The sequence below is a fragment of the Thunnus albacares genome, chromosome 6 (assembly GCF_914725855.1).
Source record: "Thunnus albacares chromosome 6, fThuAlb1.1, whole genome shotgun sequence".
NCBI classification, from domain to species: domain Eukaryota; kingdom Metazoa; phylum Chordata; class Actinopteri; order Scombriformes; family Scombridae; genus Thunnus; species Thunnus albacares.
The window spans coordinates 14,820,544-14,835,117 of NC_058111.1; the positions used below are offsets into that span (position 1 = coordinate 14,820,544).

Genomic DNA, 14,574 nt, shown 5'->3' on the forward strand with positions numbered 1-14,574 from the left:
ACACCAAGAAAAGACAGATTAAGAGTTATGAAAGAAGTTAAAATAACATAAAGGAAATACCAATATGACGGAGTGGAGAGAAATCTACAGACTGTGATATTTTCTGATTATTTCTTTCTCATTTTATTAATTAAGTGTTAAATTTTCTGGAATTCTTTATCTCCTCACACGATAGTGTTCAAGTTGTTTCAAGGCCTTCTCCTCACTGCCAGGATTTAATTCTGGTGGAGATGCTGAATTAATTTACGGTATTTTCATTTAAATTTTGCCTAAAAATAGTCAAATGTAAAAATATTTAGTCTAACAAATACCAGAATGGGTCTTCAAATCCACCATATTTTATTGGCGTATACAGTATATACTGTAGAATGCAAACTCCCCCTTTGCTCCTTCGATCATTAAAATTCCCAGAGTCAATACAGAGTACGTGACCTTGGTGTTCTTAATGGTATCTATGGCCCTGATGATGGACAGAGATGCAGTAAAAAGAAGCCCTTTTCACACAGAAAATTACACCAAGTAATTTATATTTGTGAGGTTGTCTTTACTCTTAATCCTGCCAGTTTTTCTGTGTTTTTTCATTCTTTGACAGAGTCTTGTGTGCAAATTCATTAGGCTCCATTAGGCTTGAAACCTTGATGTGATTCTGAAAGTTTAATTCCAGTGAGAATAGGGGAAGATAGGACCAGAGGAGACAAACAAGGGAGAAGTCGGCTACTGACTTGTAGACGTAGCACTGCAGGGAGGTGGCCACCACTAGGTGACCGTACGCAAGAGAGGCTTTGATGACTCGATCTCTGAACTCCAACACGTCCACTGCATCGTTCATCACATTCCTCACCTGAGAAAAAAATACAAAAGAGAGGGACGCAAAAAGATGCGTGCAGTGAAGAAGAAAAAAACAAGAATATGGGTGAATCCTCAAAGGTTACAAAACAGGCATAAACTTTATACTACTGAGCAAACACTTTACATTTAAACTTGCAAACAACAAACTGGAGACACTAGTTTCACTAACAGAGGGGCGCACAAAGTCACGTACACACTAGAGAGTTTTTTTCTTAATATACACAGGAAACAGTCTACAGTATGTCCAAGTATACGCAGGGCAACTGTGGTCAGAGAAAGCAGTTTTTACTGTTTAGAGTGTGTGCGTGCACTGGTTTGGTGTTCATTTTTTCACCTGCATAGATAAATACTTCCCTTGCAGCTCTCTCTATGAATGAATGAAAGGGTCTTTTCCAGCACCAGGTGAAAGGTGGGGTTATTTTTACAGCTTTACAAATCTTCCTCCTCTGCCCCCTCCAGCAAGCCAAATTTACATGCAACACAACCAAGAATAAAAAACATTTGACCGCAAGGTGGTAAATTTAGCTGGCTGATTCACAAACCACTGGCAGATGTGCACTTTTAAAAAGGACTGTGAGGAGGAGAGGGGGAGGAGGGAGACAGAAAAGCGCCTGCGAGGCTCAAAATAAATGGCTGATGACCCGCGTTTGTTTGGTTTACATAAACTGCACTTGGTAAAGATGTCTACAAGCTAATGAGTGTACATGCGTGTTGGCACACATGCATGTGCGTGACCCTGTTTCTGTAGGTGTATCGTGTGTATTCCTGTCTGAAAGTATACAAGTGTGTGTGTATATGTACATTTGGGTGTGTTAACCGCATGTAAACGCTACCTTGTGGTTAGCTTGAGTTTAAACAGCAGAGAATGGTGGAGCAAGGGAGGCAGCTAGACAGGCTGGTCATTGTCATTGCAAGACTGCCTGGCACACTGGGAGGGTCTTACTATAATATATGGCCACAAGTAGCCAGGGCCTGGGAAGCATTTGCTTCTCTACATAGCATGTTCACTTCACCTCTTCACAGTCTGCCTATGGCATCTCGATATTTTTATAATTCTATCTTTATGCTGACATAATTGAGCTTGGCCCTGTTAATATTTGCCTGCCGAAAATATATTATTTTTCTTCTCAAAAACACCCTTAAAGACGTCTTTAACATGTAAAACAATATCTCTTATGATGGACCAGCAATCCAGGCGAGACACAAGCTTGATTCTTTTGCATATGCATATAACTGAGCGTTGAAAAGGAACAGAAACATGATTTTGAATGTGTGTGTGTGTGTGTGTGGCTCTTTCTCTACCTGCATGGTTCTCCTCTTGGTAAGGGTGATCACAAAGTTCTTCCACTCCCAGTGCTGCTCCACCACATGGGCAAAGATGACATGCCCGTTGCCGCAGGCCCCGGCCAGCTGGGTGCCGTCTGCAGACCAGGCCAAGCTGAACACACTGCCTGTGTTGGGCTTCTCCAACGCATAGGACCACTGGAGGGAGGGGAAGAGGGGGGAGAGAGAAAGAGAACACTATGGTTAATGGCTACAGATATATTATCTACAATCTTAAACAATTACCTTGGGGGCGGCTTAGAAACTAGAAACAATTAGAAGTTTAGAGAAGCGTGAAAGTCAAGAGTCGCGTATGAGTGAGTGCATATACGTGTGCGCACATAATGTAAACTCTGGTAGAAAGACAGGGGCCCAGTCAGTCAGTCACTGAGCTGTGATGAACTGTGAGACACTGAAGGAGTGCTCGGCCCTGCCAAGTCCAGCACTCACGCTCGTAAACATACACTCTGCTATCCTCATCTATTACATGCATGGGGGGCAGGGGTATACGGAGAAAATAGGGAGGGTTTATATATGAGCCCCCAAACTGAAACCAAAAGCTGATTAACAAGACCTCTCTCTTATTTTTTTGTAAGAAAAGGTTTTGAAAGAGGCAGAGCCTGTGAGAGAGGGGGAGAAAGACAGAGAGGCAAAGAGAGGCTAACAGACACAAAGTAATAGAGGAGTTTTCCCTTGGTCCGCTGCATTGGTGCTGCATCAGCCAAAGTCTGCACTGTTGATGACAGTCAGTGATGGCAAAAGACACAACTGAGAGATATGTGGCTCTTTACAGTATCTAAGACAAGAGCGCCTCTCTCATCTTTCCCTGAGGTATCCCTTTTCTCTACTTAATCCCTTTTTTTGCTCTCTTTCCAGTACTTTTTCCTTCTCTCGCTATTGTTTTTCCACGCTCGTGTCCCTGAAGTCTTCTGTGGAGTATCACAATAATCTGGTGTTTTGATTCACCGTGATTCAGTTGAGACAGTCTGGATCCACCAGTAGTTAAAAGTTTTCCGATTTGTTTTTTTTTTTTTTTCCAGGAACCAAGCAAAAGCTACGTTAACAGTACCAGAGTTAGGTACATTGAAAAAGTTTACATCTCATCCAGATAACATTTTTTGTGTCTTGCTGTGCACACCTGGGATCTTTCTGTCAAAACTAATGTTGATTTTCTCACAATACCCTGATACTCCCTTCTACAACCACAGTCAACCTTCCTCGTCGTCCCCCCCCCCGCCCCCCCCAGTCCTTCCTGATGCCTTGGGCACAAATGGCTGGCTGATCTGAGCTGCTTTCTTAGCTGTGATCTGCCACACAAATATATGCATTCACACCGTCAACTGCTTATGAAGAGAGAAAAGCACTAATGTTAGCCTAGTGCAGCCTGCGATGGAGAGACAAGTGTGGTGCAGCAGGCCAAGTGCTGCGGTGAAGCTCGGAGAAAAGGCCTCAGTGTGTTCGCTGCCTAATACGCATGCAGCTGCGGGATGTGAGGTGTGGCGTTATTTCCTCTTCGTTGCCTTTGACAGGGCTAAAGGTAACAGTCGGCAGGCAACAGGTTTGCTACAGGCTACTGCTTTGATCTCTTTCCCTCTCCTGCTCCGTCTGTCTCCCTCATACACACGTCTCTCAGCTGGTTTTAGTCAGCACCCTCCCAGTAGTTAATGTCATATCAGGTCCCAAAAATAGTCGCGGGACAAAAAAAATAAGACCTGTACCACCATGTGGACAAAAGATAATTTGTTAAACTTCAATTAAATGCATTTTAATTTCTTTTCCCTCCCTCTGCAGCTCCAGCCCTCTTCACTCATAAATCCTGTAACAGAAATTAGGCTTTCTTTATAGATGTATATATTCTTTATACATGTTTTCTCCTCCCTTCCAAACATGAGTGGAGATGTGCTTGTAAAGGCTCTACAGTCTGAGCCAGCGTTTACAATAATGAGAGATCTCATCTATTCTTCAGCTAACATCTTGAGATGGCCCGCTCTGTGTTAAAGCACCCAAGAGGGAAAGGAGAGGGGAGGGATAGATAGATGGAGGGTCAGAGATGCAGCTGAATGTATACACCAGATTGTAATGAAGCAGGACATATGATATCGGCCCAAGGAGCACTGCTGGATTCATGCTTACCTAATGCTTTTAACACATTGAGCCATTTGACTCCTTCTAGAGCCAGCCGGCAAGCCAGCAAGTGAGAATGTGTGTGTGTGTGTGTGGAGGGGGGGGGGGGGGGGGGTGTCTTTGTGTGTACAGTACTCGTGTGTGTGTGTGTGTGTACGTGTCTGTGTCTGCGCAGAGCATGTGTGTGTGGCAGAAAGTATAGATGAGTTGAAGTAAGTGTAAATACAGTATGGGTGAGAATAACAGATATAAAAGACAATAAGATAATAACACATCTGAGTAATGAATGGGTGTGTGCATGGGGGGGGGGGGGGGCAAATATGAATTCACATTTCCCTCTTGTGACTGCCCAATGTCTGTTTTGAAGGTGTGTATGTGCATGTGTGTGTAAAAGAGGTGAAAATCCTCTGGCTTGTCAGAGTTGTCAGGCAGTGTCTGACTATGGGACACAGGGGTTTTCCTATTGCTATCCAGAGAGGGGCGGGGAGGGCTAGCAGAGGAGAAACCTGGGACACAAAACCTTTTCCAGAGCAGTACTCAGCTACAAGATCTCTGCATGTCTTCCTCCTTGATCTGCCTTTCTTTCATTTATTCCCTCTCGCCCGACTGGTGAAGGGTTTAGATGTTCTGACAGCTGGCTGCCCAACCAGAAACTGGTCAGGAGAAAAACTGCCTCTGGGAGTCCTTCACTAAAAAAGAACGACAACAGGGGCATGTCCACTGGAAGGCAAATAAATTGGAAAATGCTCTTTACTATACATGTTTTACAGCCATCATCTGGTAAGTGTGAGACAGACACAGCCTAGTTACTCTGCTTGGTCTCAGAACGTTAAACCTCTGTTTACTTGCATCAGACTCTCCATAAATAATCATTCATCACTCACAATTTGAAATTGCATTGAGGCCGTCAATCAAATAACTATTTTATTCTTGCAATATTGTCTGACAACTTCTACACATATAAATACAGATCAATAACAGCACCTGTATGGTGTGATCGACTATATTGTAATTCAAAATGAGCAGTCAGAGATTTGGAGAAAAGCAAAAACAACAACAAAGCAAGACTGACATTTTCAGATGTTGGAAATAAGGTGCGGGTAGTAAGCAAGGCATAAAAGGGGTAAGGATGGACTATCAAGAGGATAAGAAAGAGGAGGAGGAGGAGGAGGAGATGGGGAAAGTAGAGGGCAGCAGGAAGAAGTGAATGACTCAGTGGCAGTAGATTTGGCAACTGGTTTTATTGGAGCCAAAAAGGTTGGAACAAAAAAATTACTGGAGAAGGCTGGAAGGACAATCAAAATTAGTGCAGAGAAATATTATACAGCATGAAGAAAGAGCAAGTCGACATGCAGAAAGAGTGCATAAAGGCTGAAATGAAGATCTAGGGAGGCCAAGTGGGATGTGGAAGGTGGGCCCAGACCATCATCTACTAAAGTCCACTCTCTGGTCACTGAACCCTGTGTGTCCATAATGGGCAGCTTTGTGGCCAGAGAGAAGGTGACAGACATGACGTGTAGTTCTCAGCTGAGTTGAGGGGGAGAGAGGGGGAGACCCCTCAAACTCACAATGAGCTTATACACGAAGACTACGTATATATATAGCAGCAAGGCATGGCTGCGCGTGTATGTCTAGGTGCAAACTTCAATGCATACAGAAACACACATGCCCACACACATACAGATGTACTTGTGTCAAATACATGGCAGGGGATCAAGTCTGGTAGTCTACACTTGTGATGATCTCTCTGAGCACCAAGCAAAACACCCACACATGCATCCTGTGTGTGTTGACATGTGTGTGTTAATGTGACTCAGACGCACAGACGTTAGTTGCATGTAGGTGACAAACCCCGGAGTGCTGAACTGGTCAAATGATACTGTGGGATGTTGTAGTACTGCACAGAAAAATGTGATAATGCTGGATAATTCTGAAGACAACGGCACACTCGCAAAGACACACATGCACACACAAAGAAACACAGCTAGTGAAATGTACGAATGTAGAGCCTCTTTAAGGAGCGTGCTCGCCCTCTCACTGCTCCCTTCCTCCTCCTCACTCTCTATGCATTTCTCAACATATGTTTACCATTAAGACTGGCAGGTGTTATGGGCCTGCCCCTTCTCTCTATTGTTGCCCCGCAGCCACAGCCAACATGGGGAGGCCTGCAAAAAGGTTACGTTAAAAAAAAAAAAAAAGTTAGCTTAAAGGCAAGGACGTTCTTGTTCTGAGAACCCCAAAAATTAGAACCCAAACTTGTTACTAAAGGCAAACGCTACCTCTAACTTGCTATGTGCTCCTCTCTTTAGAGGCACTACTTTCTCTGCCTTGTTATTTTTCTTAATATTTTTAGTATTTAGTATTTTATTACCCCACAGTTAAAGTGATTCTCCACCCATAACTTTAAGCTTGAAAGGTGGCTGTTGAAAGTTAACAGTCGTATCCATTTCCACAGAATATTGCCTGGGTTCAGCTTGAATTATGTTGATTATGGTTACGATTCCAATGGCAACAGGTTTTTACAGCAGAAAGAAAGGAAATTAAAACGGCAAGCAGCGAGGAACTGGCCCTCGCACCTCGCTCATCAGATGGAGTGGCAGCTGTGGGATTGCTACTGGAGGTCGGCTGACAGGGCTCTGAATTTTAAGGATTATCAGACACTGTGTGCATGGCTAAAATATTTCCTATGTGTAGTACGTGGTGCTGGAGATGAGATATTGGAAATTGTGTATACATTTCATGAACTATGTGTCATTTAGGCTTCACTTCCTGTTCCCCGTAAGCAACACTACATAAGAGAAATATTAATGCAGCAATAGATTCACCAGAGGGCAACTGACATGGATATACATTTTCATGAATATCGGACATTGCATGTAGGAGATAACTGTCACTTCCTGTGTCCACTATGTGGCACTAGAGAACACCCACTAATTACACGTAAAGTTGCTGTGTATCATGTGTAGACCACACCATGTGAATTTCATGTAAATCAGATGATGTTTGCCACATAGACCTGACTTCCTGTTGCCAGTAGGTGGTGCTGCACAAGGGGATCATTAATGCAGTAATACATTTAGTGGAGGTCACCTGACATGCATATGGATTCATGAATATTGGACATTGCACAAAGGAGTTAAATATAACTTCCTGTGTCCACTATGTGGCACTACAGAACACCCACTAATTATAAGTCATGTTGCTGTATATCGTGTAGACCACACCTTGTGTATTTCATGTAAATCAGATGATGTTTGTCATATAAGGCGGACTTCCTGTTGTCAATAGGTGGCGCTATGACTATGACTCCATACTGACAAAATTGACTGGCACGCCACATCAAGGCCGCTCCATGACACCTCAAAGGTTTCACAATTTAGCATCACAAAGGTCTTTAGATGTTAGCGAATAAATTTGAAGTCCCTCTGGTTAATTCTCTAGGATGAGTTCATTAACATACAATGCCTGTAAATGGCTTCAAACTGCGCAAAAATTGTGCAGTAAATTTAAAATGGCTCAATTCCTGTTAGGGTATGGCTCCAAGAGATTTTTTTTTTTAAGTCTGCAGATGGTACATCTGCCTACCAAATTTCTTACATCAAATACGTAGGTCAAATTAGGTGGGAGCTTTGACTCTGAAATTTTGTAGGGGGCACTATCGAGCCATTTTGCCACACCCGAGCCCAAGACCCATATCAGATATCACATCGCCAATTCTGATGCATGTGCAAAGTTTTGTGAGTATTTGAGCACCTCTAGCACCTCAAAAATGCTAAAAGTAATTAGGGGGCCCTATATAGCCGACGTGCCACGCTCAAGCCCAATTGCAATATCAAATGGAAATATTTAATAGTTTGAACATGGATGCAAAGTTTCGTGAGTTTTTGTGCATCCTAAAGTCCTCAAAGGAGTTCGTAAAATGAAAACTTACGCACGAAATCCAAAATGGCTGATTTCCTGTCAGGCGGGGAAAAAAAAAAGAGTATATATTATATGATGAGAGCAATCATCCCACCAAATTTCATGAAAATCAAAGCAACTTTATCCCAACATGGCCCTGTGTTTGAAAAATTTGTACCTTGCATGGTGAGCTATTTCTGTTTTTCATGAGTGACCACTGAAAGCAGCTTATTACATCAGTTACATCAAAGCTGTGTATTAAGCAATTTTTTAGGCAAAATATGAGGTTTTGGAAGATACTGAATTGCTATGAAAACGCTATGAAGGACAAAACTTAAAGCTTACTGGGGGTGAGCATTTGATACTAAAAACACTGATTTTGAGTGGAGTATAACTATAACTAACTCTATCAAACACTTTTATTCAATCTTACTTTAGAGCGGGTTATACGCAAGACTTGCCTGGTGTATGAAATACTGACTGAAACAACACAAGCAGAAGGTAACTTAAATAAAAAAAGCACTACAGGAAAAAGGAGGAAACAGACAGATCAAATGAGGAGCAGGAAAAATATTAGAGACAACGTCAAAGGAGCAAATGAAAGTGTGTATCTGTACCCTTGGTTTACCCCTTCCCCCTCTCTGTATCTGCACTACCTGAATCAGTGCTTTGGTCTACATGACTCCGTCTGAGGGGGGTGGGGGTGGGTAGGGGTGGAGCTCAGGCCAGGGAAAGGGTTAATGACACATGTCTGGGCTAATGGCTCCCAGTGGAGCTATCTGCTGATTCAGCCCCATTACTTCACAAGCATTAAATATGTCTGCCCTGACCGCTCTCTGCTCCCCCCAGCCCCCAATGCAAGTCAACAACATGCTAATAAGAAGCGGGGCATGAGATTTCCAGGCTTTCTATGCTTTTCTAGCCCTTCATCTCTGACACTCCTGTCACACTGAAACAAGCATCCAAGAAAAACATTTAACTGTCATTAGTGTTAATGGGTCAACCTGCGTCTCTGACCCTGCTAAAAACTTGCTTTTTATGAAGGTCCAACAATGTTGGACTTTGGTATAAAAAGATGAACATAATGTAAATTTATTGTAGTACTTTCCCATTAAAGTGAATAGGAAAGTGGTCTAAGACTTTTGGACCCCACTGTATATAGCACTGTATAGAGTATATATTGCACCAAATTCTGCTCCTCTCAATTGCAACATTTGACCATGATTATTGTTAATTTTACGACTTACACATGATAAAGTGACACAAATTTGTCTACAATAATACCCAAAGCTTTAATTTCAAGTGTAAAAACAACATTGTGTCATCCACTTTTAATGATATGGAAACATGACAATTATGTTTAGCAGCAACCCAGTATTTATCTGTGACCAACAATGTGGTATGAATGGTCAAAACTGGGTTGAACATGAACAGATTCCACAAATGCTGACTTTCTTCAACAAAAGAGAACAAATGAAAAAGAGTGCCTGCGCTGCGAATGATCACTCTTTCTGTCTAAATGGAACTACTGACAAATAAAGCTGCAGATATCTGGCAAAATGTAGATTTTTTTTTAGACAAAGTATTTAAATCTTTTTCCGATACCGTTCAGCCCTACTTTTGACCATCTATACGTGACTGTGATCTGCCACCGTTTAATCACACAGCAGTTTTTAGCATGAAACAAGACTTATGCTCCAAGTGTTAGAGGTACTTGTTTATCTCAGTGTAACATGACAAATTTTGGCAACAAAGCCCAAGATTGCTGTTTCAAGCTTATGATATTATGTACAATTTGTACATTGGTGAAAGGAGAGCTATATTACTTGTTAGTTTAGCACTGTGCTAATGGGCTAGTGGGAGCTGGTAGGAGCCAACCTAGTCCAGGGTTAACAGTCTTACATAAATCAGAACAGCTGGCAGACTCTCTGCAAAGCCAGCTGGCTTCAGTTTGCCTGTGTGTCTGTGTGCAGGACAGAACCTGGCAGTGCAGGTTCAGAGTGTAAATCCCTGCACATAATAAACACAACACACATGTCTGAGCGTAATGGACACTAGACATATACAGGTATCTAGCTGTAAACAGACAGAAAATGCTGACACAAATGTACTCTTCAAGACAAAACCCGTTCCCAAACCAATGGTGTGAGATGAAAAAAGTGAAGGAGAGTGAAACTAAAAACAAAGCCGTTTGTTTTGGGGAAAGGAGGAGTTTTGGATGAGGGTTCATCAATCTCTCAGCAGATTAGGAGGCCTTGTAAATGTCAGCTTGCAGTGACCCCTCCATGGGGGATGGGGTTGACTGTTAGGATAAGGGCAGGCTGGGCCTATGTCTGACTGGTCAGACCTATGTGTGGGAACTCCTCTGGCTGGGAATTGGCCTCTTAGATGGTCTGGGGTGATCCAAAACACCACACCTTTTCTAAGAGCTGACAGTTACAGTTTTACTCAGCTGCCACCTATCTGTATGTAATGTCACTTCACTCTGTATGTTATATCCTATACCATCAAAGTGACTGTGTTTCTAATAATTAATAAGTTGTTTTTTTTTAAAACTGTATTACCTAGAGAAAAATCATTTTCAAGACTGGTGAGGTATACTGTCAAGATGCTCTGTACCTTGTAATGAAGCTTAACCGCTGTATTACTCTACACACTATCAAACAGAATTAGGACTTGGGCCCATAGAACAGCTTCTTTCAAGTGTGCCATGGCACTGCATAGTCTAAACTTCCACAATTAATCTAAGATTAATACACACAGCTACACACACCGTCAACACTAACGAATCACCAAAGAGGTGCTGCTGCATCACCTTGATACAAGGCTGCGATCTAAACGAAACTATACACAGGAAATATTATTGTTACCTGAGGTTTAACTTTGAACTTTTAACCTTTGATGCACCCCCTCAGGTAAGCTGATAGAGAAATGGGCAAAAATAGTCCCTCAAGGAATGTGTGACCTTGTGATTACAAGAATTACAGCAAATTCAACCAATCCCTCAGTTGAGAGCTTGTAATTTTTAATAACTGACATAATATTTCTATGACTCTAATTTATAGGATGCCTGAATATATTTAAAAAATGTTCTGCTTATGTGGGACTTTATGTCCTCAAATGTCTTTTTTTAGTCTCTCTGTTTTGGTTTTGTCTTCAAAAATGATGTTTAATGAACAGATATGCATATATTAAACTACTTAATTTTATTGCTTTGTAGTATTGTTGCGTTATGACCTCTTACTCAATACAATGTATATTACCGACGTTTAAAGTACCCAATAAATGCTAAGTGAACCTGCTAACAGTTATAGTCTCTGCATGCATTATCGCTCTGCATGCTGCACAATAAACCATTTGCATTCCCTGCCTCTGCAATAGCACACAACAACTATAGCCATCTTATAAGCCCATTTCTAAACATAGCCCAGTGAGAGGAGCTCTGCACTTGACTGGGCTAGAGAGATACAGAGTCTGGGCCTGGGACGAGTGTAGAGTGACACAAGTTGGAGCTCTGGCAGTGTGAGAGGAAACAGAGAGGAGAGAGGGGTGGGTGGGTGTGTGAGGGGGAGCAAGACAAACTAGAAGATAGCGAGAGAGAGAGGGAGAGGGGGAGAGAGAGAGAGAGTAATGATCTACACATGGTTTCATGCTGGAGCCTCAACATAGTAACCATAGACACATGCTGGGGCCTCCTGGGACTCATCAGCAGGACACAGCTGTGAGCTGGACAGCAGAATTCTATTAGCACCAACTATGCACACATGCGCTTGCAAACTCTCTCTCTCGCTCGCTCGCTCACACACACACACACACACACACACACACACACACACACACAGGTAATTTAGGTATTTGACTGTGTTTTGGCATGCTACACGGGGCACAACACATTAGACCCTTTACCCTACAACGGACCTACTACACCACTGAAGGTAGGTCTGGTATATACTGATCACTTGATCGGGTTAGTTTATCCAGACACAGATTGAGAAGTCTGAAAATATTTTGCCAATGACCCCAGACGAGTTTCTATGGGATCTCTACAAACACAAAGAGTTTATTTTGCACTGACAAGCACTCCTCTCAACTGTTCTTCAATGGGTTATGTAATACCTGTTGATAACAGCTAGTCTAAACTTTATGGGGTATTCTAGGTCTTAATTTCATCCTGACACCTTGGCTAGTCATCTATAATGTGAAAATCACATATGCCCATGAATTCAGGTCTCATATGACTTAAACAAATACAGGTATCCATATAGCAATAAAAACACACACATTAAGCTAAGTGCATACATACGCATATGTGATGACAAGCCCATTACTTCTCTGCGGAGGAGAACATATATAACAAATTATGCCGAATGAGGGAACCAGTCAATAAATTAGTCAACGTCAAAGCGTAGCACCATTCGGATCCATGTGGAAGCCAACAGAAGGGGGGAGGAACCCTGGGGAGCAGCCAAAATTAAACCCTTTCAAATCATCCTTTTCTGGACCTTGGTCCATTGCCTCCAGCCCAGCCCTAGTCCTCAATAACAGCCCTTAATGAACTCTGGGTTGGCAGTAAAGCTTGAAGTGATACCCCAGTTCCACACATGCTCTGCTTTCACTTATTTGTGTGCACCACCAAAGCCCTTTATTTGCTCCCTGCCTTCGTCACTCAGTATCACCCTCGCTCCTTATACCGTTTTATCCCTCTTTCCTCTCTTTCTCCTTCTTTCTCTCTGTGAGTGTCACATGTTTGTCTAGCTAGTGGAGGTAGTGATTTAGTGCTGCTAAGAATGATGACTCTGCCAGTGGGCCTGGCAGGGCACTGTCTCACTGTCATACGCTTACTCCAGCCGTGGGGGCAGGGAAGGAGAGGGGGAGAAGAGAAGGGAAAAAAAGGAGAGGGACGAAAGCAGAGTGAGAGAGAGAGAGAGAGAGACTTGAGGGAAAGAGAAACCACCGTCTTTTATGGAGACCAATCCTCCAAGCCTCGCTGCCTAGGCCAACTTTACAGGATATATTGGACAGTTCCACACTACCCCGCCCCCCACCCTTCCAACTGCTCTCTTTTCTCAGCTCTTTTTTATGCTCCCCTCCTTTTTGGTTTCCAACAAGGCAAGCCTTTAGCCGAACTCTGGAGAGGTGTAAAAGTAATACCATGTCAACAAGTGCCTTTTACTCTAACCCACTTTACGCACTCAGGCACCGGCTCAAACACACACACATGAGCTCGCACTAAAAAAATTGGGGTCAATCATCTGCAAGAAGGACTTTAGTATACACTGTTCCACAGGCTGTGCCAGAATAAGTTCAGAAACACAGAAAACCTAAGCCTGTTCGGCACAAAGGACGTACAATACAAAGGAGAAACCATTATCCTCACATTCTGGTTGGGAAACTAATGAGCTCCTTGGGATGACAGATTAAGTCTACATGCAAGTACAGCATCTTACACTTTTACACTGTTCACACCCACTAGGACAGGCCTTGGTGGGCCTGGCAACCTCATCAACATGTGCTAAAAGGAATTGGTAAAATTATTCATATGAAAACAAGAGAGAGAAAACAGTGGAGGAAGAAAACTTAGAAGGGTGATATAGACCCCAATTGCCCTTTTCAGAACTTGTGCTCTCTTCCTACATCTGCAGTTCACGGTGTACAGAGGGAGCAGCCTCACTACAGCAAGAGAACAGAAAGGAAGAGTGCAGAAAGCATGAAATAGCATGCAAAAGTGCAGATTTGTAAAGGGAGGGAGGGAGGGAGGACTAAGCAAGTGGGGGGAGAGAGAGTGAGAGAGAGGAGAAGCCCTGCCCAGTTGCCTGGGGAGAAAACTGCTCTGCTGCTGACTCAGGACTCTCTTTGTTTGAGAATGCTCCCTCGCTCTTGCTCTCTCTCTCTCCCTGTTTCACACACACTCACGCTCTCAAACTTACTCTTCTTTTTTGAGACACTCAGTCACCATCTTTTTCTCATGTGCACATGGCGTTTCTTTGTCAGAATTGCACCAATTATTTCACTCTGACTTACTCGTCATCGTCTCTCCTGTGTAACCCCCCCCCCCCCCCCCCGCTGTTTTTCCACCCACTATTCTCTCTCTCTGTCTCTTACTTTTTGCTGCCTTTTCCCTTACTGTGCAGTGACATTTTTCTCCATCTGCACTACTGTACTAAAAAGTCCCCTTCTCATGTGATGAAAACAGATAAAGGCGCACAGTCTAATAAATTTACAGTGGTTTCTTTAGCCTTTTCATGCTCCACTAACAGTGGTTCACGATCAGGACCAGAACTCTGGGCCGTTTTATTCTCTTCCAGCAGCGGCGATTTCCAGATGTTGGCTGGCCAGTGGTTGGCAGCAAACTGCCAGCACAGGCTCAGGTATATGCTC

General features: G+C 43.0%; 1 protein-coding gene across 4 annotated transcripts in view; it reads right to left on the reverse strand.

Moving 5' to 3' along the window:
* ift80 (intraflagellar transport 80 homolog (Chlamydomonas)) overlaps positions 1-14,574 on the reverse strand; it is a 64,904-nt gene that overhangs the window by 13,670 nt on the left and 36,660 nt on the right. For all 4 annotated transcript variants that reach the window (XM_044354876.1, XM_044354878.1, XM_044354880.1 and 1 more), the window contains 2 exons: positions 2,152-2,331; positions 723-841 (listed from right to left, as the gene is read on the reverse strand). In XM_044354876.1, the coding sequence (XP_044210811.1) occupies positions 723-841; positions 2,152-2,331 (299 nt within the window). The remainder of the gene's footprint in view (positions 1-722; positions 842-2,151; positions 2,332-14,574) is intronic.